The sequence below is a fragment of the Xiphophorus hellerii genome, chromosome 14, assembly GCF_003331165.1.
Source record: "Xiphophorus hellerii strain 12219 chromosome 14, Xiphophorus_hellerii-4.1, whole genome shotgun sequence".
Lineage (NCBI taxonomy): Eukaryota > Metazoa > Chordata > Actinopteri > Cyprinodontiformes > Poeciliidae > Xiphophorus > Xiphophorus hellerii.
In genome coordinates, this window is record NC_045685.1 from 8,952,693 (window position 1) to 8,977,828 (window position 25,136).

At 39.7% G+C, this 25,136-nt stretch overlaps 1 protein-coding gene across 1 annotated transcript in view; it reads right to left on the reverse strand.

The window, feature by feature from the left end:
* Nucleotides 1-25,136, reverse strand: part of col4a5 (collagen, type IV, alpha 5 (Alport syndrome)) — a 58,863-nt gene that overhangs the window by 13,672 nt on the left and 20,055 nt on the right. Inside the window, exons 2-30 of the mRNA XM_032583375.1 lie at nt 16,504-16,560; nt 14,866-14,955; nt 13,923-13,967; nt 13,503-13,547; nt 13,359-13,421; nt 13,196-13,249; nt 12,373-12,399; nt 11,308-11,388; nt 10,907-10,969; nt 10,737-10,772; nt 10,563-10,604; nt 10,391-10,486; nt 9,683-9,736; nt 9,519-9,575; nt 9,089-9,133; nt 8,943-8,996; nt 8,795-8,836; nt 8,118-8,211; nt 7,439-7,726; nt 6,184-6,273; nt 5,666-5,736; nt 3,776-3,967; nt 3,518-3,686; nt 3,047-3,139; nt 2,860-2,964; nt 2,638-2,735; nt 2,318-2,468; nt 2,079-2,192; nt 9-176 (exon numbers count right to left, since the gene is read on the reverse strand). Of these exons, the coding sequence (XP_032439266.1) occupies nt 9-176; nt 2,079-2,192; nt 2,318-2,468; nt 2,638-2,735; nt 2,860-2,964; nt 3,047-3,139; nt 3,518-3,686; nt 3,776-3,967; nt 5,666-5,736; nt 6,184-6,273; nt 7,439-7,726; nt 8,118-8,211; nt 8,795-8,836; nt 8,943-8,996; nt 9,089-9,133; nt 9,519-9,575; nt 9,683-9,736; nt 10,391-10,486; nt 10,563-10,604; nt 10,737-10,772; nt 10,907-10,969; nt 11,308-11,388; nt 12,373-12,399; nt 13,196-13,249; nt 13,359-13,421; nt 13,503-13,547; nt 13,923-13,967; nt 14,866-14,955; nt 16,504-16,560 (2,584 nt within the window). The remainder of the gene's footprint in view (nt 1-8; nt 177-2,078; nt 2,193-2,317; nt 2,469-2,637; nt 2,736-2,859; nt 2,965-3,046; nt 3,140-3,517; nt 3,687-3,775; nt 3,968-5,665; nt 5,737-6,183; nt 6,274-7,438; nt 7,727-8,117; nt 8,212-8,794; nt 8,837-8,942; nt 8,997-9,088; nt 9,134-9,518; nt 9,576-9,682; nt 9,737-10,390; nt 10,487-10,562; nt 10,605-10,736; nt 10,773-10,906; nt 10,970-11,307; nt 11,389-12,372; nt 12,400-13,195; nt 13,250-13,358; nt 13,422-13,502; nt 13,548-13,922; nt 13,968-14,865; nt 14,956-16,503; nt 16,561-25,136) is intronic.

Below are 25,136 nucleotides of genomic sequence, written 5' to 3' on the forward strand. Positions count from 1 at the left end.
TATTTTACCTGGAAATCCAGGTGTGCCGTCCCTTCCAGGTCCTCCAGGGGGTCCTGGGATTCCTATTGGTCCAGGGGGGCCAGGAAAACCAGGATTCCCTCTGTCACCTGGGGACCCAGGGATGTCTGAGCCTGGTGGACCTGGGTCTCCTTTCTCTCCACTTCCTCCTGGGTATCCTGTAAGGATGATCATATAAATCAGTATAGAGACATCTGAACCTCCACCGCTTCTGATTTGAATTGACGCCAAGTCTTTGGCAATTCTCTCCTGGAGAAACCATTTTTAGCCTTGAGATACTGAAGTAAAACAATGGAGAAGGCAGTAAAGTTTTTTATTTTGTAAATATTGCAAATGTCACATTTTTCGAAGCCCTAATCACGATCCAAATTATCTACTGAGTTGTACAGAGCTAAATTGGGGCCATAAAGTTAGGTCAAATGGGGAAAAAGATTAAACTGAAAAAAAAAAAAAGTTCAAAACTACTTTTCAGATTCAAGGGTTTTGTTTTCAGTTTTAGATTTTTTTTTTGTTTGTTTAAAAGTTTTGGCATGTGTATTTTCAGCTTAATTTTTGTTTCTTTTTAGTTAAAATTTTTTTCAGTTTCAAACTTTTCGTGTATGAATATTTGTTTTTACAGCTCAAACTGTTTTTCAACCTCAAAATCACTTTCAGTTTCAAATCAGGTTTTTTTTTAAGGTTCAATATTTTTTTTTCTTTTGAACAAACTTTATGGTCCGTAGAGATGATATGCTATAATTAGTGTTGAAGTTTAATAAGTGAATGCTAAATAAAAGTTTAACCTTGTCTGAATTACTTCATGAATTTATGAAAACATTCCCAGGAAACCTGGCAGAATCAGCCGCCGCCTGAAGCTGATTTTCATTCACATTATGAGACAAACATAAATTAAATGAAAGGAAAGATGCAAGCGTCTGTGTTCGAAACCGTCAAAGCAGCAAATATGTCACATTTCAAATTCCATTAGAATTTTAAAAAGACTTAAATAAATAAGCAATGCTTAGCCAGGTTGGGTCACAAGTAAAGCCTGGTGGCCCGCCAGGCTTATGATACACTGGGGGTAACGCTGTGTATTATATATATACATATAATTTTTTTTTTTTGCCAAAAGTGAGGTACCTTTTGGCAAAAATTTACTTAGGTCATTATTTTAGGAAAGTGATGACATTATCAATCAACACCAAAACGAATTAACAGTCAACCGTTCAAATTCCGGAAACAATATGACATTCATGCCAGTGAAGAGTGTATATAAACTTTAGACCTGAACTATATACACAATAACTGCATTAGCACAGATTGTCTGGCAGCAACTGCATATTGAAAGTGATCTAACACTTAAGAACTTCCTGTTCTTAAGTGTTAAAGTTGGTCTGTACATTGAAAAAGGAGAGCGGCAAAAGGTCGTGCTGGTGCAAAAGCAGGTACACTGACACGCTGGTGTTAGTTTTTGCTTAGTGTGCTCTTGCGGAAATCGCACTAAGTGATGTTAAGAGTGGTCGGGCATCAAAAGCGCATCTCTGTGAGATGGCGTTGTGCCAACTGCATTCACATGAGACTGTTTGGACCAAAGAAACAGGAAGAGACGCTCATGAAAGTTTCTCCAACATTTGGTGGATCAAAAATGTGGTAAAATGAGGTACAACGTAAAGACACAGAGACATTTTCATAGACAAACACTAAAGGTCCCACAAAATAGTAGAGCAGCCATTTACAGACATGGCATCTAACTCTCTACATAAGTATAACCTGCTTTAATCACAAACACACAGAGTAGCGACTTGTGCTTGTAAATCAACCTAACAAACCCAAGCTGCAGCGTTTCGTAAGGTGCTCATGTGGAAACTGTTGACTTCATTAAAGGCGAGACACTCCATCCAAATCCAAACAACAAACATTGACTTCAAAAGAGTCAGTCATGCTAACAAAAAAGCTAACAAGTATTTAATCTCATAAAACATTCAGAAATGTTATACAAAATGGAAAAAAAACCCATAACTCTCTGTTCCAACTCCTTTGACAGTAAGAAATCAACCTCGACCCAATCTTTTGTGATGTACCTGGTGGTCCCATTGGCCCTGGGGGACCAGGAAGGCCTGGAGCACCTGGTACACCACCTATTGAGCTTCCAGGGGGCCCACGAGGTCCAGGTTGGCCTGGTGAGCCGGGCTCCCCTAAACAAGGACAAGTAAAGGGATAGCTGTCAAAAAAAGCTGTTGTGATTTTTAACCATCATGTTAAGTTGCTGTATTAACAATAAAACAGACAAACTAATGTATTCATACAATATTCGTAATACCTTTAAGTCCTGGTCCGCCATCAAACCCAGGTCGCCCTGGTCCACCTGGGGTGCCGGGGAAACCAGGATCTCCCTTTTGTCCAGGGAATCCATTAGCTCCTTTTCCTCCAGGTGTACCTGGTGGACCAGGAAGTCCAAAGCCTGCCTCACCCTTTTAAATGCACAGACAGGGAACAAATAAATGGTTCATTTCACTCAGTCAGGAGGGGAAGATATTAAATATTCAGTGGACAGATTTATCCAAGACAGGAAAAATAATATTGCCCAAAATTAAAGATTGTTTCAATGCCTGTCAATCATTTGAGAGATAATTAGCCTACCTTTGGTCCAGGAAACCCTGGTGGCCCGGGGAGTCCATCTATTCCCAGTCTCCCTACTTTTCCAGGTGCTCCCGGCTGGCCCGGAATACCCGGGTATCCTAGCGAACAGACGTGAAAGTTGGTAACATCGGTAATTAGGAACCAAAAGCAGATGTAAAGATTCACATGAGCACTTTTATGAGGCAAAAGAAGCATAAGACGGATGGGTACATATCCATTTACCCTTAATTCCAGGAGGGCCTGGAAGGCCGATGCCCGCTTGTCCCGGTTCACCCTTTGGTCCAGGCAAACCTGTTAAACCAGGCTGTCCATCCGTACCTGGCTGACCTGATAAGAAGTAGCAATTTGTGCATTATTACTGTTGTTATGGTGAAGGTAAATGCTTTACTTCACAGGTGTGGCATGCTACCTTGTGGACCGGGCAACCCTGGGCTGCCATCCATCCCTTTGGGTCCTGGCTGACCCTTCTCTCCGACCGTCAGACCCGGTTCGCCTTTTCGACCTACAAATTGAGGTAAACTTTGATTTCCTAGTACATTTTCCTGATCTTAAAAGCACATCTGTTCGAACAGCCAATGAAAGATAATTTATGTAAACTGTCCAACTGATGTCGGTACGCAGTTTCACACATTTGTTTCTATCAAGAGCTGCTTTTACGTCATTAAACGACAGCTCCACCTACAGTATTTGCCGAATGTTAAGTTAAGCTCAACATTTGTTAAGGTTTAATAACTTGTTGACCTTTAAAACCACACCAGAACACCTTCTAATCCAATGCAGGGGTAGCAATTTTTTTTTAGAAGGGGTGATCAGTGATGTATTTAGTTAAAAAACTAAAGTAAAACCAGTTCATATGAGAATCGATATATTTGCTTCTTGCCTTGTTCTCCGGGAATGCCAGGTCCTCCTGAGCTGCCTTGAACACCTTTCTCCCCTGGCGCACCCGGGATTCCATAACCAGGGCTGCCTGGCGGACCTCTGTCTCCTGGGATGCCGGCCGGACCTGTGTCACCAGGGGGACCTCGGTCTCCTTTTAACTGCTGAGACCCCTGCAGACCACAGACACAAACATGTATGAAATGTCCGATGGAGGGTTGGATTGATGTAAGGCAGCGCAAAATCCTGGAAAGTCACCCACAGGAGCTCCCCTGGAGCCAGGAGGCCCAGGCGCTCCGTCACGACCGGGCCGACCATCCAGGCCAGGCAGACCGGGTGGTCCAGGGAAACCACTGTCACCCTTCTCTCCTTTCACACCACCACCTCCGAAGGTATCTCCTGGCTCTCCTTTCTCTCCGGGGAAACCTGGAGCACCTATAGGACCAGGAATACCCTACAGAGGAAACAAAAGTTCAAGGGATGGAGGGATGACAATGACATGTAATAGGAGGCAAGATAGGCAAGAGATTGACTCTTAAATTTTAAAAGGAAAAACAACTCACAGTTATTTAGATTTAGCCTTGCTCAGATTTGAATGATTCAGTCTCTTTATCATTATCAGTTTTAAACTTGGAATCATTCAACATTTCCAGATGTAGAAGCTCAAAACTCTTTTGCTCTTGCTTTCACCGTTGACTGCAAATTGTCAACAGCAACAATAATTACCATCAGCAATAAAAATTAACAAATGTTCTCTTAATGTTTGTTGTCTGTAATGTGCTACAAAGACGTGAAAAGGGTATTCTTCACAAATCTCCAATGAAATAAAGTTAGCAAATAAAGTTTTTATTTAACAGGGGACAAAAACTATCCAAACCATTGTGGTCGTACCAATTGCCCCTAAACCTAAAAATGGTTCTCCCACCCTTGAAAGCAACTACTGCCTTTCACTTCGACTGAATTCTAGCTCAGTCTCCTATGCAGAAGTGCTGTCCTTCACCCACATTGGAGGGCTCTGATTAAGTATGACTGGCCTGTTTAAGGTTCCGTCACAGCATCTCAATCAGATTCTTTGAGTCCTTCATTGGTAAACTTGTCTGCCACTTGCCACATCTTTGTTCTGCTGCATGTCAAATCGATGGATGGACATTGTCCTTGAAGATTTTCTGGTAAAGAGCAGAATTAATGGTTTCATAAATTCCAACAAGTCAACCAGGTTCCCAAGGAAACGAAGTTGCTCCTGGGTATCACACTGCGACCACCATGTTTGAGATGTAACAGTGTATTGCCATCTTCCAATGAGCCCCACTTTTGTTCCAGTTTCTCCAAAATTCTTGAGAATCAAGCAGAATTGTATCTGCGAACATGAAGCAGGCCTTTGTGTCCTTTTGGTCAGCAGAGGGGTTTTGACTTTGAAACTCTCCCATGGAAGCCATTTTTGCCCAGGTTCTGTCTTATTGTTGAATTGTTAGCACTGACCTTCACGGGGGCCAATAAGATGTTGCTCTTGGTCCTTTTGCGGCCAACTGAATGAATCATTGCTCTTGAAGTAATTTTTGGTAGACTGGACATTCCTGACAAAGTTAACCAATGTTCCATGTTTTCTCCATTAGTAGATAATTGCTTTCCCTGTGGTTTGATTGAGTCCCAAACTCTTGATAGATGACTTCAGTTAATTTATTTATATTCTGTTCTTGAATGGGCTTGGTTTAGACATGGTGGGTTTGTTTTCGAGCTTTTAGCATACTTCATGAGGCCAAATATGTTCTATTTAACCGTACCACGGTCTTAAGAGGCAAAGTAATTCGGACAACTCTAGCTTTTTATCTTTTGGTCTGGTAGTGTCGCACTGACCTTGTGTGTGGTTTCACAACTTTTTTTGTGTGTGTTTGTGTGTGTGTGGTTTCGGGAACTGACGGTCTGATGTGACACCCTCCTGTCTTCATGCTGTCCAACCGTGACATCTGCCGCACTCCTCCTGAGTGTCGAGCTATGACCACGGGAGGGTTTAGTGATTTCTTGATCCTCCAAGTTTGGCAGTAATCTTTGTTTTGGTGGTGCACATAAGATAATTTTTTCCTTTAACCCTTTGACACCTAAACCCCAAAATAGCTATATTATATAAAAGTCATGCTTGTCAACAACTACTCACAGGGGGTCCACCAAGGCCTGGTGTTCCTGAAAAACCTAGGTCTCCCTTGAAACCTTGCGGGCCAGGAATGCCTGATAAAAATTAGGAAAATAAATGGAAGCACAGTATATTTAAAAACACTTTAATGTCTGGTTCAGAGTACACAACAAACAGTACACCCAACTATGGCTTAGCTTTTCCCTACAGCTAACTAGCCATAATCGTCACATTTCCTACTGCACACAGCTCACACACCAGCAAACGCCTTTTGATTTGACAATAATCACATTTTTACTTTTTTAAGATGCCATAAATTGGCATAATATGTTGACTTTTGCTTCTTTGCTTCATGATTAATCAAACATCTGCTCCAAATGTTTACTTACAGCTCGTTATGAGGTAAAGTAGGTAAGCAAAATATAATGCCGCATATATACGTATGTTTTAACAGGGCAGATCTGAACATGTTAAGTAACCAAATTGCCGCTGATGTCAGAAATAAACACATAAATAAGAAAAAAAAAATCCACAGACGTTACCTGGGAAGCCTGGCGGTCCTGGAGGCCCTGGGGGCCCAGGTACAGGATTGCCTCCGTCAATACAGTTCACACAGGTTTCTCCCTTCTGACCTGAAACATCGTGATCGTCGTCAGTGTTTTCTGTGCACAGCTGTACATTTCTTATGAACCACTTGACAATTCTCTAACATTTTTTTATTACACATTTGATTTTACTTTGGTAATTTTTTATTTTTTTATTTTTTTTACTTTGATGGGGTATTTTTATGGTCCTGAAAAAATCTGAATACCCCCATGTTTTAAATCCTTGAGTATGGATTCTTAATAGAGGGTTAATATGCAAAATCAACTTTTTTGAGCTTTACGTTATGATTTTTTTCCCTCATCAGAAACATACCTGTAGTGTTGTTTTGATTCTTTCATGCATGCTTGAATCTCCCATGGCAACCACTGAGCTGTGCAAAATGCTTGCTAATGCAATGCGCGGCCTATTTATGCAAAACTCCTTCTTGGAGCTTCAGTCCCTAGTTGAGCTCTCACCCCACAAAGCGCTTCTTCCCTGCACCTCCCCAAACTGCTCCCCCAGACTAGTGGCAGCAACATTTAGCAAACACCTGCTGAGCTTATTCTACAAACTACCTCTCAGTCCAACGGTCCTGAGAATAGTTGTAAACGGCATCACAGAGAAGCACTGTTGCTGAAAGGGGAGTGTCGGAAAGGGTAGGAGCTTCTTAAAGAGACAGAGTCCAAATTCAGCTATGACGCGATGTGAAATTTTTTTGAAGTTCCTGTCTACATATATATATATACTGTATATACTATATATATAATAGCTGAAGGTAACAACGTTACTTGATGTTGTTATAAAATGGCAAGAAGATACACAACATCCACGCAACATCGATTGTTGCAATACTAATAAATTCAAGTAGCATTAGTAAACAGTAAAAATAGGAGGAAATTAAAGAGGTTGATTGAAAATCAGCCATTTCACTCACTGATTAAAAAAAAGTCTACAAGTGGATGACATTTAAAACATCTGCCAACATGTCCACATCTAGCCGTCTAACCAAGTTTATCTTGAAAGCAGACTGCAGGACGCTAAAAGAAGTCTCCAAAAGAGGCTAAAGTTATTTCAGAGTAAGGAGGCAAGAATATCTTTTGTGTGTAGGGTGCGCTAACTTTTTGCGATATTAGGGAACAGATTTCTGTTTCGTAAACCTAAGCCAAATAAGTCAGATATATATTACTGAGCAGCTTCCTTTTATTTTCTTACCTTTCTGGCCTTGCTCTCCAGGGAAACCTTTTGCACCTTGGACTCCAGGAAGCCCAGGATCTCCAGGAAGGCAGTTATCGATCGGTGAGCTATAGCCGGGAGGTCCAGGCGGCCCTTGAGGACCAGGAATTCCGGGACTTCCCGGACGTCCTGGGGGACCGGGCAAGGCAACCGAAGGAGTGCCGGGCTCTCCCTTCTGACCTCTGTCTCCAGGGAAACCTGGAGAACCTGGAGGACCGCTGCCGCCTATGCCTGGAACTCCTGGTGATCCTGGAGGCCCTGAGAAACCTGCAGGAGAAAGATCAACATAATCATTAAAAATGAGGAAAGTACCTTAAGTCGCCGATTTTTATTGTTTTTATTTTCCGAAAAGAACATTGCCTGAACTTTAGCGATAATGTTCAAAATTTGTTGAAATAACTTTCTCAGTCTGCTCATCGACTTCCAAGAGAAACTCCATTTATATTCTGAAGCATTCTTGTCTAAACTACTTAGAATCATCACAAGCTCTACCAAAATTATGATGATCCAATATCATCTTCTGACCGAATTGCTTTATTGCCAGTGTTAAGATCTTAGCAAGCTAAGTTTAATGGGGTTGGCAAAACTGCTAAGTGTTCAACTACAAGCAAAAATATTTACCGAGTGGGTTTTGTGCCTGTATCTGTCTTAGGATTACCTTGTGGTCCTCTATCTCCTTTAGCTCCAGGAGTTCCAGGAACACCGGGTTCACCTTTCTGACCAACAACAGCTGCATTCCCAGGCCGAATTACCTGGTGGGAAAAAAAGAGAAAGAGAAATGTTTATACTTGACAAGTGCGGTAGCTCAGAAATGTATCTCAGCGCAGTCCTTAAGGTTGGGCGTTTGATCAATAGTGATCCCCAACTCATCGGACCTCAAATCTTGTTGAAAAGACTCATGGTCTACGATCAAAAGTCAGGTCTATCCCAAAGAATCAACCAGGTTAAACTTTTCCAGTCTTAGCTAAGAGTTATCAAATATCCCACCAGAAACATGCCAGAAGCTAGCTAATATATAACAAGACAACTTGGGAAAAGAACGGTTCAAAAAAATCAACAAAAGGCCAAAATTAGTAGAACATTTATACTATGCCCGTGATGAGAAGATGTGAACGTAGCATGTAGCATGTAGCTAAATATGTCTCTTGTTTACCATTTTTTACCCTATACACCCAAAGTTCAGACATTCAGGGACTGATTTTCTAGATCTACTCTAACAATACAATAAGCAAAAAAAAAAAAAAAAAAATTAAAGAGGAGAAAATTCATACGGGAAACAAAACGGTTCTGAACTCGGCAAATGATTTTGGTGTCAAATGAATGTCAGATACATACCGGTCCTGGAGGTCCCGGAAATCCTCGGTCGCCTTTTTGTCCCTGTTAATAGGTGGGAGAGTGACTTTAGCAGTTTCAAACATTACCTGTTGAGCTGTTGACAATATGGGAAGACAGACAATGAGCAACATTTTCGGAAGAAACCCACTCTCTCTCCATCTCGGCCTGGGAGACCTGGATTTCCAGACTCTCCTTTGAGTCCCTGATGGTGATGGAAAGTCACAGATGTAACTGTCACGGTTTTAAAAGAGATGCAAACTCGTACATTTTGCTGGTATGCTGGTTGTAACTCACTGGGTATCCTGCAGCTCCTGGGTCTCCGTCTTTGCCGGGTTTTCCCTGTGAAAACGGGAAAATGACTATAGATTTGCTTACTAAAAACAGAGGAGAAAACTTTGGACTTCAGTGCGCTCCAGTAGCCTCCACGGTCACCAGATCTCAGTCCAATAGAATTGGGATATTGTGGTAAGGGAGATTCACATTGTACGTAAACTAACGTGCTATCATGTCAACATGGATGGAAATCTCTGAAGAATGCTTCTGGGTCCTCATTGAGTCTACATCATGAAGAATGAAAGCAGTTCTGAAGGAAAAAGAGGGTCCAACACCAGAACTACGAAGGTGTAGCTAACACAATCACCAGTGAGCATCTCATGGTCAGAGGGAGACGTCTAACAATGGTGGTTACAATCTATTTGATGAGCTCTTGACTGATGATACTCACTCGTTTTCCTGCTTCTCCTGGTTCTCCTTTCTCTCCCTTCTGGCCACCATAGGGACCCTATCGGATCACAGCGACAGGCATACAAAATTAGTCTTTCTTGCCTGGTCTTTACAGGGTTTCTTCATATGAATGAATCTGGTGGTGAGATGGTAACTGATACCTACAGGTGGACCTGGGTTGCCTGGGTCACCTGGTGCACCTGGAGGGCCAGGGTCACCCTTTAGCGATAATAATGAGGAAGAAGAAAAACACAACTTTAATAGAAAAGTTTAACAGTTACAGAAGCACTTCAATGAAACTAACAAGAACATTCAATGTATTTATTAACACTTTTTTTTTTACAGTATTCTGGTTGAATCACTAGTATTACATTTTTAAGCAATCATGTTACTTCATATATAAATGTCTTATGTACTCTCTACTGCCACCGTGTGGTGAAAGTTAAAAATGAAGTCTGTAGCAGGGTACGGAGCTTGATGATGGTCTACAATTGGTCAACCTTCATGGTAATGGACAAATATAACTATTATAACCAGTCTTTTTTATATTTTCATATGACTTCATTTATTTAGTAAAGAAAATCCAGAAAATTCTTAAAAGTAAAGACATTTAATTATTTGTTTATGTCATTTCTGCCTCTTCTATTAACATTTAGAATGATTATTTTGGTGTGCAGTCAAACAAAATAGGAGAAAAGTTCAAAAGGACCCACATGCAAATATTGGGTCAGTTTCTGGTTCTGTTGCTCTGAAATTGTGGCCAATATTTAGTCCAACATGCTAAAAAACAGTCACTACGGACTTCTAATGTAATCTGATTGTATCTGTAGGAATGGAAGAAGCGTAACATCAAACTGAGAAGGATGAAGGTACCTTGTCCCCTCTCTGGATCTCTGTTGGTGGTGGTCTGATCTGTTCCCCCTGACCTGGTCCAGGAGGGCCGGGAGGACCCGGCAACCCTTGATCACCCTGTAAAAAAAAACTTTATTAGGAACTGTGATCAAAGTACATTGAGTCAAAAAGTGTTTTTGGACTTGTATTCCACCTTGTCTCCTTTGGGTCCTTCAAAGTTCAAACCCATGTTTCCCTGTTCAGGAAATTCAAAGAGAGCTGATCAAGATTCAGCACGTTACATTACAGCATGAATCATTATTTTTGACCGTCTTTTGCTTATTTACTCGTAAAAATGAAAAACAGGCTAAAAAGTGACTGATTTCACCTTAGGTCCAGGAGGACCTGGAGGACCTGGAAGACCCTGGAAGACCATAGGAAAAATGTTCAAGTTTAGTTCAGGAATGTTAGTCCAGTGCTTTTAATGATTTGTGTGTGGGGGTGGGCGTGTGTGTGTGTGTGTGTGTTTGTGTGTGTGTTTCAGAAGCTCTCCTTTACCTGGTAGCCTTGGAGTCCTGGAGGGCCAGTCGGGCCTGGAAAACCTATGGGTCCAGGACTGCCCTGTGAAAATATAAAGAAACAAAAACATGAAGTCTAAATTCATTATTTATAAAAGACGCAATGACTCTATCACTGGATTCTCCTTTTATGCGGGAAATCTTATAAAACAAATAAATAAATATTTGCTTTGCAGATCGGATGGATATTTGTCTAATATTTTGATATAAATATAAATCATGTAACGAAATGAGTGAGAAGGATCTGAACTTCTACATAAAGGTTAAGTGAAGGTAAATCTTATTGGGTTTTTTTTACATTTTAAATGAGTTGTTTTGAAATCAGTGGTTTCTGAAATTGTTGGTTAAATTCAACATAGGAGTGAAGAATGGCTTCCTCACCGGAGATCCTGGCAATCCGGGCAAACCGTCTGTTCCTCTTTGTCCAAAATTGTTGGTGAAAAACACATCTCCACGGTCTCCCTGAGGAAAAGGAAGAAAAATCATTCATCATCAGCCATACGCCATGAAAACCAGTCATTTCTAGAAGAAGAGCTGAATGTACATCATATTTTCAAGACTATTGGGTCTCTTGTCTATAAATACACACATGAATTTGAGTGGTGTGAAATGATGCCAGGCCACCTTTGTGTAGCAATCTACAGCTTCATCTCTTCTGAGGAGGCTTTCCAGAAACTTTAAGTGTGTGTTTAGGTGGGTTTTTGCTGATTTCTTATTTTTGAGGTCAGACTGTGATGTTGGACGAGATGGAGTGGTGCACAGTTTCCACTCCATTCATCAGGTAAGTCATTTTATACCAAACCAGATCATACATGTCTTTATGGACATTGCTTTGTGTGGTGGTGTGCATGTCATATTGAAACATGAAGAGACGATAAATTATGAAGTAACATTTTTTTAAAAGTCATATTTGACATACGTAGCATTTTTATAACAGCTTATATCAGTTACTTGATATAAAATGGCATCATGTGCCTGGCAAAAAACATAATACTGCCTTTTAAAAGACAACTAATCTTCTAGATACTTTCAGGTGAATGCTAGCTGCTAAGCATTAGCTACTAATCTTATACACCACTGCTTTGTTTTGGGTTTTTTTCCTGTAAACCTCAAAATTTAAGTTGTTAAAAACCAACTGTATCTTCATTATGTTAGCAATTTGGGAAATTATGGGAAATTATTAGATTGCTTCAGTTCACGCTACCAAAATGGTATTATTGACGGAGGAAGGTCTCAATAAAATCTGCAAAAAGAGCTTCAAAAGTCCAATGAAACTGTTATATCTGGTGACGTAGCGATCGAGGATCCAGGCCGTAGAAAGATTGAGCCAAGATTCTGCACTTTTCAAATAATTCATCATAGAATGGAGAAATTTGTATTTTAATTGGATATGAAAGTAGCGTAATGTCAGTCATCAATTAAACATTGGGGTGGCCTTACACCTACCTTTTCTCCTGGGAGACCAGGTGGACCCTATGAAGGAGGAGACAGACGGGAGACAGGTGAGATTCTGAAAATCAGTGCTTAGCGTTCGAAGAATCTTGAGTGGTAAAAACCTTTGTGATTAAAAACTACTCTGAACCGGTAGTTTTGCTTGCATTGCTTCAAAAGAGCAATGAATGTGAGCTCCGTTCAGGAACACGTCCCGTTGTTCTACAGCCATAACTTCATACATTTTGCACTTCTGACACTCTTAAGCAAAACTAAAAATATATCCAAACTGTAGCAACTGTTACATTTACAAATGCTTTTTTAAAAAGGTCTAGCAGAAAAATATTTGCATTTATTTTTTCTTTCAGCCTTCCCATGTTAAAAGACGTTTCAAACGAGTTGTAGTTGTTTTTAATTTGAGGTTTTGAACAAAAATACAGTAAAATATTCTAACATTCATTTTACTTTTCTACCCCTGTCTTCAAGGAAGGTTAAGTGAATAAGTCTCCACTTAAAAGTCTATCATATTTAATGGAAGCAGATAAAATACATTGAAAATGTTAAGCTCAGACGAGTGAAACACATTACTCGTAATTTTGAATCATTTCAAAAGGCTCCAGGGAAGAAAAACTAACCAGAGTTCTCCGAAAAGCTTCCTAAAGTTGAAAAATGCTTTGAGTTGTCAATAAAAGGTGAATACCCTTAATACTAAAGAAGGTGCTTAAATTTCTCTTCCATGGGCAGTATGCCTGAATCTCTATAATGAAAAGTAAAGAGTTTTTTCTATTATTATTTTCCGTTTACTTAGAAAAAGTAATTTGTTTTATTAATCACTTACTGGAAGTCCTTGTCTTCCAGGTATTCCTGAACTTCCTGGAAAACCAGGTTCACCCTGAAGACAAAGAAGAAAGAAAGAAAGGGTTCTTCTCAGGATAAAGAAGCTACTGTATGATACAATAAAAAAAAAAAAAACAGCTAATTTTTAATTTGGTTCCATTAACCTTTGTCCCATTACAACCGGGCACTCCCCTCGGGCCCGGGGCTCCGTCCTGTCCTGGCAGACCCTGACAGGAAATGCGTAGTTGAGTTACATATGAGGGTTAGGTTTGGCAAAAGGAGTGGTTCTGGATTATTTTTGAACTTACTGGAAGTCCTGGCGTTCCTGGAAATCCAGGCAATCCGGGCGGTCCCTGTTGGGAAACGAAACAAACAAAAAATATATATTTAGAGATTCTGTAAAGAGAAAAAAGAAATCTTTCTTTATCCAACAATGTTTGAAATATGGCAAAGTGGGGACATCTGGTGTCCATAATGGGGTATTACAACTGAAGATGAATGGATAATACAGTCAAGAAATGCCTCCAAAAGAATCAAACAAAACACAAAGAATAAGAATAAAAACGAATAATTAAAAAAAAAACTCTTTTTGTGTATTTAGGTTAAATCAAACCCAAATCAATAAAACAGCATTAAACTTGATTCTTCCTTTTGCATTATAGAAGTTACAGACAAAACATTTACAGATTAACGTGAAATTCTGCTTTAAATAAAGTCGATATACATACTCTTATTCCTTTTGGACCAGATGGTCCTGAAGGTCCATCACTTCCCTAAACGCAAAACAAAACAAAGAACATCATTAATAAAACATTTGTGTGGTTAAAAACTGGGAGATATTCAGCTGAACACTTTAGGATTCAAGGTGACGAGGGGTGATGTAGTGAAATAAGGTCAAGAATTCTGATTTATAAACAACACATTTTCCTGGTCTGACTCATCTAGGATTTTCTAATAACATGTGGTTTACAATAAAAAGATGACAAAAGAACGATCAATGAGTCATATGAAACAGAAAGTAAGCATGCTGTTTGTAGCCTAGCTATTTGCTCAGCTGATTTCACTGACATGCAAACTTGAGTGACGACTCGTTCTTAACGTTGGCCAACATTTTCCAGGCATAACGGAAAATATGTGGAAACTGTAGGTATTTTCATTTAGGAAGGCTTTCCATAAGAAACCTTGTTTATAGAAACTTTTACCCAATTTTTAAAAATTACATCTATGAGGTCAGACACCGATGTTGGACAAGAAGGTTTGGCTCAAAGCGTCCACTCCAATTTATCCCAGATCTCGGAAAGGAGTAGGATTAAGTTTAAACTGACTAGTAATGGTTAAGTTTTAATAGTTATTCTGTTTACAGAGTTAATTAAATTATTAATATTTTTTTGACAAAATTGTTTAACTTCCATATACAAGTCTACACACATACGCAGTTTTTGAAAGAGATATGCTTTTTCCCATTTTGACTTCACTTTCACTATATTTCTGTCAGTTCAGAAAATTTGCCCTGTTTTGCTAAAGCTAAAGGCCCACAGTGATGATCGACACTCTTGATTCTTATGGATCATCCAAATCCTTGAGTTTAGTCCAGTGTTAAAACTTCTTGACAAAACTATTTTAAGTTCTGTGTGTGTGATCTGAAATGTTTGAGCATTAAGCCAAACTCACCTTCTCTCCTCTAGTTCCGATTGGTCCCTCAGGTCCGGGGAACCCTGGGACCCCTGGCTGTCCGGTAAGACCTGGGAAACCCCTCTCCCCCTGCAAGCCACCACACACACACACACACACAGTCAATTGATTATTTACATGTTGTTAATAGTTTTGACAAGCCTGACATCCAGCTATAGTCATCGTGAAACATCAAAATGTAGACGTAGAATAAATCGAGCTGCAGTTTTTGCATATGATATCACATTCGTAAAGGAACAATCGCAGTTCTTTGTTGGTAGAAGATTCACTTTTCAAATAAGAGAATGGTCCAAGAATGTGACACTGTTAGGTTACCATACAGCTTTCTTTATGTCAGTTAACAGTAGGGCTGGACGATATGATTGAAAAACGTATCACAATATAAGCGTTTCATATCAATCAATATTGATAATTATTGATAAGTTTGCCACTGGAGCTGGTGGCATGACATTTGCTGTTTTATCCTCACTTTTCTCTCCAGGGCATTGTGTTTTTTATTTTTAAGCAGCTGTGAGGCACAAAAACCCGAAAGTGCTGCTGTGCAAGCTACTAAACAGGTTGTTGCTAGGTAACCAAAGAGGGACTGAGTTTGTTGATGCCACCAACCTTGCTTAGCTAGCCATGAGAGATTCAGCGGCTAAAGTCTTTCCTCTGCCTACATCCCCCAGAATGCTGTGCGGTTCTGCGTCGGAGTTCAGTGACGTAATATCTATTGATATCGATCATGTGTCTATCGCGATATATATTGTTATTGATTTATTGTCTAGACAAAAAAGGGACAATATTATCAGCCGCAAAATTTTTATTAAAATGAGCATAAAGGTCAAATATTTGTAAAAAGTGTTCTGTAAATGATTACAGGTCCAAAACATGGAAAGGTTCTTGCATTATTATAAGACCGACATGCGCACTTCCTTTTTGTTTTGGTTGATCATTTTTATTTTTGGAGCTAAATTAGTTTTTTTTTTTTTGTTTTATCTAAGTCAGCAACAGAATGGAAAGTCGTTCTTTCTTCTAAAGTGCTTGCTGTTTTAATCAGAGGGCAGGGAAAATGTTAAATGTCAAATACTAGAAAAGTCAGATGGATGCAGAAACCTGCTTAATAAACGAGAAATAGTTTTCGTTGTACAACTAACATCATAATAAGTAAAATTTTATTTTATTTTAAAGTTTTTCTTCTGTAAAAAATTCACCCTAAAAGATTTTTTAAAGTGCATCAACTGTCTGCGTTTGCTCCGGGGGCCATATAAAATCACTAAGACGGCCGCAGATCGCCTCTGGGCCGCATTTTGGGCACCGCTGACTAAAAATCTATTTTTGTCAATTACAGCTGCAAAGGGTTAACCTGTAGAGTTTGGATAAAATTTGCAACAAGAGACTTGCATCTGTAATTGCAGAAAAAGGTGGTTTTTACAAAATGCAGACTGAAAAGTATGTTAATAAAACTTAAAATCTGTTTTATTAAAAATAAACTATGCACTACTATGTGTTTACATTTCACAAAGATATGGTTGCATTGCGACAAAATGTGAAAATAAATCAAAACACGCAAATACTTTTACAATACGTACTTTGTTTATAAAAAACACTGACTTTAATGCACTTTTCTTTTTTTACCTTTTCTCCTTTCACTCCACTGCAGTCACACTTGGAGCCCCCACATCCATTGCAAGCCTGCAGAAAAAGCAAAAACAGAGCTAACTTTAATTATCTGTAAGAGAACTATTAATATATAAATAAATACAGTGATTTTCCTCCTATCAAAAAGAGCATGAGGGTCTGAGTTCCAATCTCGCCACTAGAGGGCACTCCGTCATCACAATAACAACAATTTCAACAGGTGGCATGTCTTCCCATCGAGGACTCCCCCCGGCCCGCGGGTTGTTTCGTGCTTGGAAGAAAGACACAAGCTCAACAACAACAACAACAAGAAAAAAACATCACGCGGATCTCAGTAGAAACACGCAGAAAAAAGAAATTCCCAAAAAGACGGCAACAGAAGTAAAACTGTGGTAGATAGTTTTGAAAGGAGAGCTGAGAAGGCCTAGGGAGGAGAGGGGAAGATGCCAAGCTGCTGATTAACTTTTCCCATGCTCTGTTGACACGGCGCATGCCAGACGGGCATCAGCTGCACGCATGCCGGGCAGCCGGGATGTGAGAAAGATGGAGAGGCAACGGGTTCACCACAGAGACGAAGGGAGAGGAGGACAGACTGGCACTCGGCTTTCTCAGCTTTCTCAGCTCACGGTTGGGATCGGAACGAGGAGCCGCGTGTGTCCGATTGTATGTTTTCGTGGTTCTGTTTAAATTTCAAATCAAGGTCAGGATTGTTTAGCGATTGTATTTGCGTCCTCGCCGTACGTTTAGTGCCAAGACGTTAGCTAATTCTTTCATTTGTTTGGATTTTCTGTATTTCTGTTAAAAAAAAAAAAAAACCCAGGACAAATAAAAAGTCTGACTTTTTCTATATGCATGTAGGCCTGTCACGGTAATAAATGTTGAATTGTTCCGGTAATGATTGTAATAAGCGATCATGTTGTTTCAAGTAATATAATGGGATAATGGGATAATAATGCAAGAACGCTCTCTCAAATATCAAATATCAATTAACTTTCAATTCTCATGAACATTTGACGCCGGCAACTGGAAGACATTTTAAATATCCAAAATAAATCAACAAAACAACAGAAGCAACAAATAAAATTGATTGTGACGTCTCTGTAAACAAAACTGTCTTTCAAAATAAAAGGCTAATAGAGACCAAAGCACCAGACTGAAGGCTTTTGTCATCCAGTTTAAAAAAAACCCAATAAATTATGCAAATGATTGTTTTAATTTATCATGTAATTAATTGACTTGCTTATTATTTTGTAACAACCTGGAATTTCAAACTCTTACAAATAAATGAGTTAAAATAAATGAATCTTTTAGTGGCGCTGTGTGGTCGTCCAAAGACAAACTCTAGAAAAAAAAAACTACATAAAAGGTTTATGACAAAATCACAATTTTTATACGTCCCAACACTCTTAACACATTCAACATGAACTTTATTTCAGTACTGTCTCTGAATTTTCAGGTAGTCATTTCCCTGATGAATAAAAATGCCTTGACACAAGCCCATTGCTTGCAGCTGTGTATCAAAATGGGTAAGACGAGAGAACAAGCCACAAACCGTTTATCGGCAACAGCTGAGAGAAAAGCAGCTTAAATCTGAATTCTGACCAATAATTAAATAGTTGAACCCAGACGGAAATGTGACAAACAAGCACTGCGGCTCGTCCAGATTCCCCTGGAGCCTTAATAGGCTGCATGGATTCATGAACTAGGAAACTGAAACACTAGGATGTTTTTCATAGAAATCTGGTGAACTCAGCCATTGGGCTGAAAAGAAGTTGGCAGTGGAAACCTCACTGACGGTGATTGAAAACACATGGCTAATTAAGCAAAAAAAAAAAAAAAAAAAAGACTCATCAGACACTAAATTAACTTTCTTTCAAGGCCAACTTAGTCCCTAGACTTAAATTCTAAAGATTTCCATGTGAGATTTTGTTAGAGCAATAAAAGACGAATGTTTTTTAAAGTCAAGAAATGTGAAAGCAGCTATACGGTAAAAAATAATAAAAATAATAATAACTCTCCCCCCCCTCCTTTAAAGGATAGCATCAAAATGACAGATTCTTAGTTTTTGCTGCAAGTGGGATGATCTTTCTTTGGTCTTTTATCCACAAACCGAATCAACACTAAAACGAATAAATATCGTAACAACATAGATTTTATGACATGTTAGCATCTAAAATAGTATTTTAATCACAGGTGATTCAATATTTAACAATAGGCTAGATTGGTTCAGATAGTTTTTTCCACTAATAATTGAAATCATCTTTTGTCGTTTTTTTTGTTCTATTTACTCAGCCCACTTTGTGTAATAGCAAAATATGTTTGGATGTTCTGACACATTTGCAAACGTGACGCAAAGGCAAAAAAAGCGGAAGAAATCGTTAAACAGGGGCAAATGCTTTTTCATTGACTTGCACAGCTTTACATATGCTATGAACCAGGTGGCATCTGCACAATGCTGGTCTATCATCTTCCACTGAGCAGATTTTCTGCCTGTTTCCTGGATTTAGCAGCTTATCTGTCTCTCTGTGCCAGTCATGGCCAGTCACGGTTGACGGTTTGATTCCTATCTTAGATTTTAGCATGTTACTGTAGAGAATGGATGTCAAGTACACATGATTTTGTGTCTGTGTGTGTCTGAGTGTGTGGGTTAATCCGTCTCTGAAGCGCTGTTTTTACAAGCCTTGGATCTCCACATTAGTATCTGGTCTGCTTCAACTCAATGCTGTCTGCTCTCCCACGCCCAGCCTGGCAGCTCTCACTCTTTTCACCTCTTCCACTCTGTCGTTTTAAAGTCTCATCCCTTTATTTTTCATGCCTATCACTTGACCAGGAGAGCCTGACGTGAGTTTTCTTGTAGGTCCAAGAAAAGATATCTAGAGATTTTCCATGCTGCTCTGAGAGAGACAAGAAAATTAGCTTCCCTCTAATCCAGACTGTGACGTACTTCAATAAATATTGCTTATTCTTGTTGACCAAAATTAAGGCACTCGAGGGATCAACTATTCAATCTTACAACTGCTCCAATTCTGAAGCCAAATCAACTTTAATGTCAAAGTTTGGTTTTTACAAAAGAAACCTCTCACATTTATGTGTATTTTTTTTAAATAAAGCCCAATATTATCATATTTTAGAAGTAGAAAACATAAAAATGTTTTAATTATGTACAAAACATTAAAAAATCAGCGTTTGAGGAATGGACACTAAAACAGGAAGCACTCCCAAACACTGAAAATCACCATCTAAATTGTCACTTCCTAAACTACGGGCCTGTGGACATGGAGACGAGCACAGTACATTTTTGCTAGTAATAATTAAGAAACATGCGTCCACGGGACAAGCTGCGGCGCCACAGAAAGCGATGTAGTAAGTCTGCCGGACCAATTGATGGCGCTGTGATACCGAGGAAGACCTACACAAAAACAAAAACCACAGAATGGCGCCATGTTTGCTAGTAGTGAGAGTGAGACGCAAAGAAGACGAACGTGGGATAGTGAGCGAGATGGAGATTCGACGTCATCCTTTTTTAAAAAAAAAAAAAAAAAGAAAGGAAAGGAAAGGAAAGGAAAGATGCACGGCGTTCTGCAGTTTAATGGCAGCTGTTTGCAGAGTTCGCGTCGTTTTTGTTTGGTTATTTGTTTGGGGACAGAGTGGGCACGTGGGGTTCATTTGAACCAACCCCCCCCCCCGAGTTTGGAAGAAAAAAAAAAAACGTAAACAAATATAGTGAGCTAAACAAAATTAAAAAGGAAACCATTGTAAAATTTTGTTTTTAAAAACGTTTTGCTCATAATCTGAATCACGTTTTGTTTTTGTTTTTTTAAAATACTGCGTTTTGGTGGCAGCAGGTTTGTTGTAGCTGTTGGTATGGCCACAGGCCTTTGTAGAAAGTACCGGCCGGCAGCCACTTGGGCACGTACAGATAGTGAAAGTTAAGCAGGCTTCTTGAGTGGAGCAGACAGAAGACTGGTTAAGGATAAAGTTCACCTGCTGCTAAAACATGCTTGGAAGACACACCAGAGGACAAACCTTCAAGTTTGAAGAGCTTCATCTCACTGGGTGAGTACAACCATTTGTTCAGTATCACAATCTACCAATTGCATAAGTGGTTGAGTTCTCCACATAAGCCTGAGATTTGACAGAAGGTCTTTGACAGTCATTCGGTAGCTCTTGCTCCATTTCTCCACCCTCTTAGCACTGAGCATGTAATCCACTTTGAAAAGTCAGTGAGCTGCAAGATATTTGCTCCACTAAATCTCTCCTTTAACTGCCTTCTCTGATGTCTTCCCACCTCTATCTCGGTATTTTCAGCAAGTCGACCTGACAGTCCTGGGCAGAGATAAATCTGCATACTGTAGGACAGAGGTTCCCAGCGTTTCTTTTTTCTTTTCTCCATAAAAGCCTTCTTGGTTGAGTGGACAAAAATCCTTCAGTCCCCTTCGAAGGCCACACGTGCATTTGTGTATACAAAACAAAAGAGCTTTCAGTAAATTTGCTAGAAACCAGTCGCGTCTAAATTGTATCCAGATGATTTTCCTTTGCGTAGCAAAACTTACATGAAGAGCAAACGTGTCTAGGGAGGTCTGGTGTGACGGTAATATAACTTTAGTAACCATTAGAGAGAAGAGCTTAAATCATACAATATTGTTCTTCATTACAAAAAATATTAAATCGATTGGTGGCGTAGGGGATAGCGCGACCCATATTTGGAGGCCTTGAGTCCTCGACGCGGCCGGCGCGGGTTCGACTCCCGGACCCGGCGACATTAGCCGCATGTCTTCCCTCCTCTGCTTCCCCCTTCCTGTCAGCCTACTTTCGTATAAGGGACACTAGAGCCCACAATAAGACCCCCTGGAGGGGTAAAAAAAAGAAAGCCGGGGTGTAACAGTTCAGGCATTCGTACAAAACTGTCAGCTACAGTTTATCATTCAGATTAGGACACAACACATGTTTCTTTTATGTCATTGATGAACCTCAATTGAAAATTGGCATATAAATACTTTCTAAAAAAAAGTCAAGATTTACATCAGTGCCAGAATATCTAGTAATGAAGCAGGAATTGAAGACTAAGTATTGCGCAAGGGTTTTTTGCCTTTCGTTGATGTGGCTGTGGGGAGGGAGTGTTGGATATGGCAATTTGCTACATTATATAATCCCACACTTAAAACACCTAATTGAGCCTAACACACTTAAATACAGCACCAGGGATTTAAAATTAACACACGACACTTAAAGAGTTCTCTAGGTGGTTTTTTTGTTTCTTAATACCATCCAGTGGTGTGTTGATAGGTGGTATGCCGACATGTCCGTGGTAAGAGTAAAAACTCAACAGTAATGTATGGACAGAACCGTAAACTCAACAAAGAGGCAGAGTTTGAATCGTGAACTCAACAGCCAGAGGTAGAGACCCGATCATGACCTAAACACCAGAAACCGGACTAAACTGTGACCTCAACAGCATGGTACACTCTGAACTATGAACTGAAAACAAAGGTCAGACCTAAACTCTGCCTTTGTTGGTGAGCTACAAACCAAAACCAAGACCTTGACTCAGAAATACAGACGACACCACCACCAATAAGTTACCAACCAAACTGGGACTTCCAAACCTAAGTACAGACCTAATCCCAGCACCGACTGTAACTATGTTTCCTGTATGCTGGTAGAATTTAGGCAGAATTTTGAGAGGTGACTTTTTCTCCTAGAAATGCTAACTGTTTTTAGAGCTTACTGCAATTAAGGAAAAGATGGGTATAGGCTGAGGTGATGAGAAGAACGATGAGGAGAAGAGCGGAAGGCTTCTACCTGAGGATTACATTGGCGAGACTGGAATTCCCCCTACTTATCAAAGACTGATAATTAGACAGGTATAGACATTGCCCTGGCATGAACACACACGTGCATAAATAGAAAGGCACATGCACAGAAATAGCTGTACAACAAAGCATTAGAGAGGCAAAGGCACTCCAAAGCAAAATGGAAATAAAATCTGAAATCTGCTAAACCCTCTCATTTGATCACAGCGTTTCATTCAACCAACCAAAGTTCATGTTTCCGTGTCTGACTTTCTCTGTTGTCTGCATATTTTATCCACAGAATGAACCAGAAACAGGGGAAACACTTCAGTCCAAGCAACAGACACAGAAGAAAAAGAGGTAAATAAAGGGATTAAGGAGGACATCTACGAGTTTCTGAGTAGCTCTGAGACTTACTGCGGTAATTATTCCAAATCCCATCTGGATTCCATCCATCTGATTGTGCTATTATGTTTTCAGACTTTGTGAGGTTAAAGGGTATGAAACGGGAAAGAGAGAACTAGATGTTTGCTTTCACACTCAACAAACACAGAAGGCCTCTGCAGCCCACCTGTTAAACTATTACACTGGGTTTACTATATAAACAAGGGTTGCTTTCAAAGACAGTGTGATGTTTTACAGTGTGGAACAATGTTGCTGCTTTCCGTTGACAGTGGAAAGTATCTTTAACCTTTCTTTAGTCTACTTTTGCATACATTGCATTCATCAGATATGGAAATTATTCTACAATAACTTCCTTTTGAAGATTATTGAAGGTATTATTAATTTAAGTCTGTGGCAACATTTTCACTTTAGTGTAGAAAAAGACATGACACAAGTACACAGTTTTTATCACCTTAATTTCTCAAAATCTCTTGCAAACTTTAGATTATAATCACTGGTAGCCATGTGATTTACCTCTAAATTTAGATATTTTTTGTGGGTTTTATTGTCTTATTCAAGGTTAAAATGTAATTTAGGGTTTCTTTAGGCATCTTCTACTCAAATACCTGCAAAAGTGCCCTTGTATTGCTTTATATGTTCCACATTTTTGTCATGTTACCACCATAAATGTAATGTGTTATCGGGACTGAGCAGAATATGAGCAATCCTTGAAGAAAACCTGTTGCAGGCTGTAGTAGACAATACTGGGGTGTATGTGAGAAATGACAATCAAATTGTCTAAATTGATTTATAATCATGTGTTAGAATGGTCCAGTCAAAGTCAGGGGGACCCAAATGACATTAAACAAAATTGCTGTTCACAGATGTTCTTAATCTAATCAGACCTTTTACTTGTACTGAAAAAAGAACGGGCAAAGATTTTAGTCTAAATGCAAAAAGCAAGCAGTCACCTACGTTGACCCACTTTGTCGTGGGTCAGCACTTTGACAGGAGAAAAAAAACAAAAACGCATTCTTTTCTTGAACTTGTTATTGACTGTATTTATATGTCACATAAAAACAGATTGTAGTTTGAAAAGTTCTAGGGATGCGTGCTGCATCGGACTATGTTCGTCATTTTATTAACGTATCGGTATTGATCCCGCGGGTAAAACTGGGCTGACATTAATGACAGACGGTCATGTCCATCTTGTTGCCGTTTGTGTGTGACTTTACGGTGTTTTACAGAAGCAGATAGGAAATGCTGGTGATGTGGTCATTTCTTTCCACAATGTCAAAGATAGGAAATGAGCTACATTAATATTGACCATATATATTGTCCCAAAATTGTTATATTGGTGCATCCCTAGTATTAATGCTGTTGCAATTCACAGTTTTTTCCATTATTTGAAAAAACAACAGAATCCTGTCGGTAAGCTGTGTCTCTCTTGGACGTTTTGCCTGGTGAATACAACAAAGCAAGAAGTCCGGAGAACTAATATGTAAAAAATGACAAAGCTGCGGCCTCAGAACTAAAACATCTTGCTAGCAAGAACATCATTACTTAGAACTGCCTTTACAAGACACGCCCACTTTAATCCTTCAAACAAATACTCATCTCCAGCAGGGTTACATGTGTTACACTCTATGTGGCAGTGGAGACGTACATCGCAGGGCGCTGTTTAAAGCTGCAGGTCCCTTTCATCACAGTCGGACTTTGACGACTTCAGCGCTGCTGAAACCCCCGAGAGCAACAACCAAACCAAATGTTTTCACTCAAAGAAAGGAATACAAATCCCTCCGTGCGGGCAATCTAACGTCTTCAGGCTGTTAGAAGAGGAAAACAGCCCGACTGATGAGTCCCGTATGCGGACGTTCAGGACGTCACGCTGCAGTCTAGGAATTCCGCTGCCATTCCCAGGAATTTCTCTGTTTCTCGCCGCAATTTTCATTCCTCTCCTCTCTTTTTCATTTGGCCTAATGAGTGTTGACCCCGGAGACCTCCCGCTGAGAGATGCCAGCAGGGAAGCTGACCGCCCTCCGCGACAAACCGGCCTTCCTTCCAATCTCAGAGGTTTCGCATGTAAAAAACGTTTTCATTCTGAGCATGTCATCAAGTTGACCCCTCATGCAACACACTTTAAAACATTAACACTTCAGTAACATTTACTCTATTTTCTCATTTTACATAGTCCGTTATGAGATTATCAGCTTCAGAAATGATTTCCTAATTCTGATGAATTTCTGTTCATTTAGACTCCAGTTAAAGTTTACAATCAAAGGATTGAATAATTTACAGAGAATTAAGGAAGCATTCAAACACCCCCAGCTTAGTCCGCTTTAATCAAACTCTAGTCCATTTGCCTAGACCAGGGGTGTCCAAACTTTTTGCAAAGAGGGCCAGATTTGATCAAGTGAAGATGCCCGGGGGCCAATAGTTTGTTTGGACATTTTT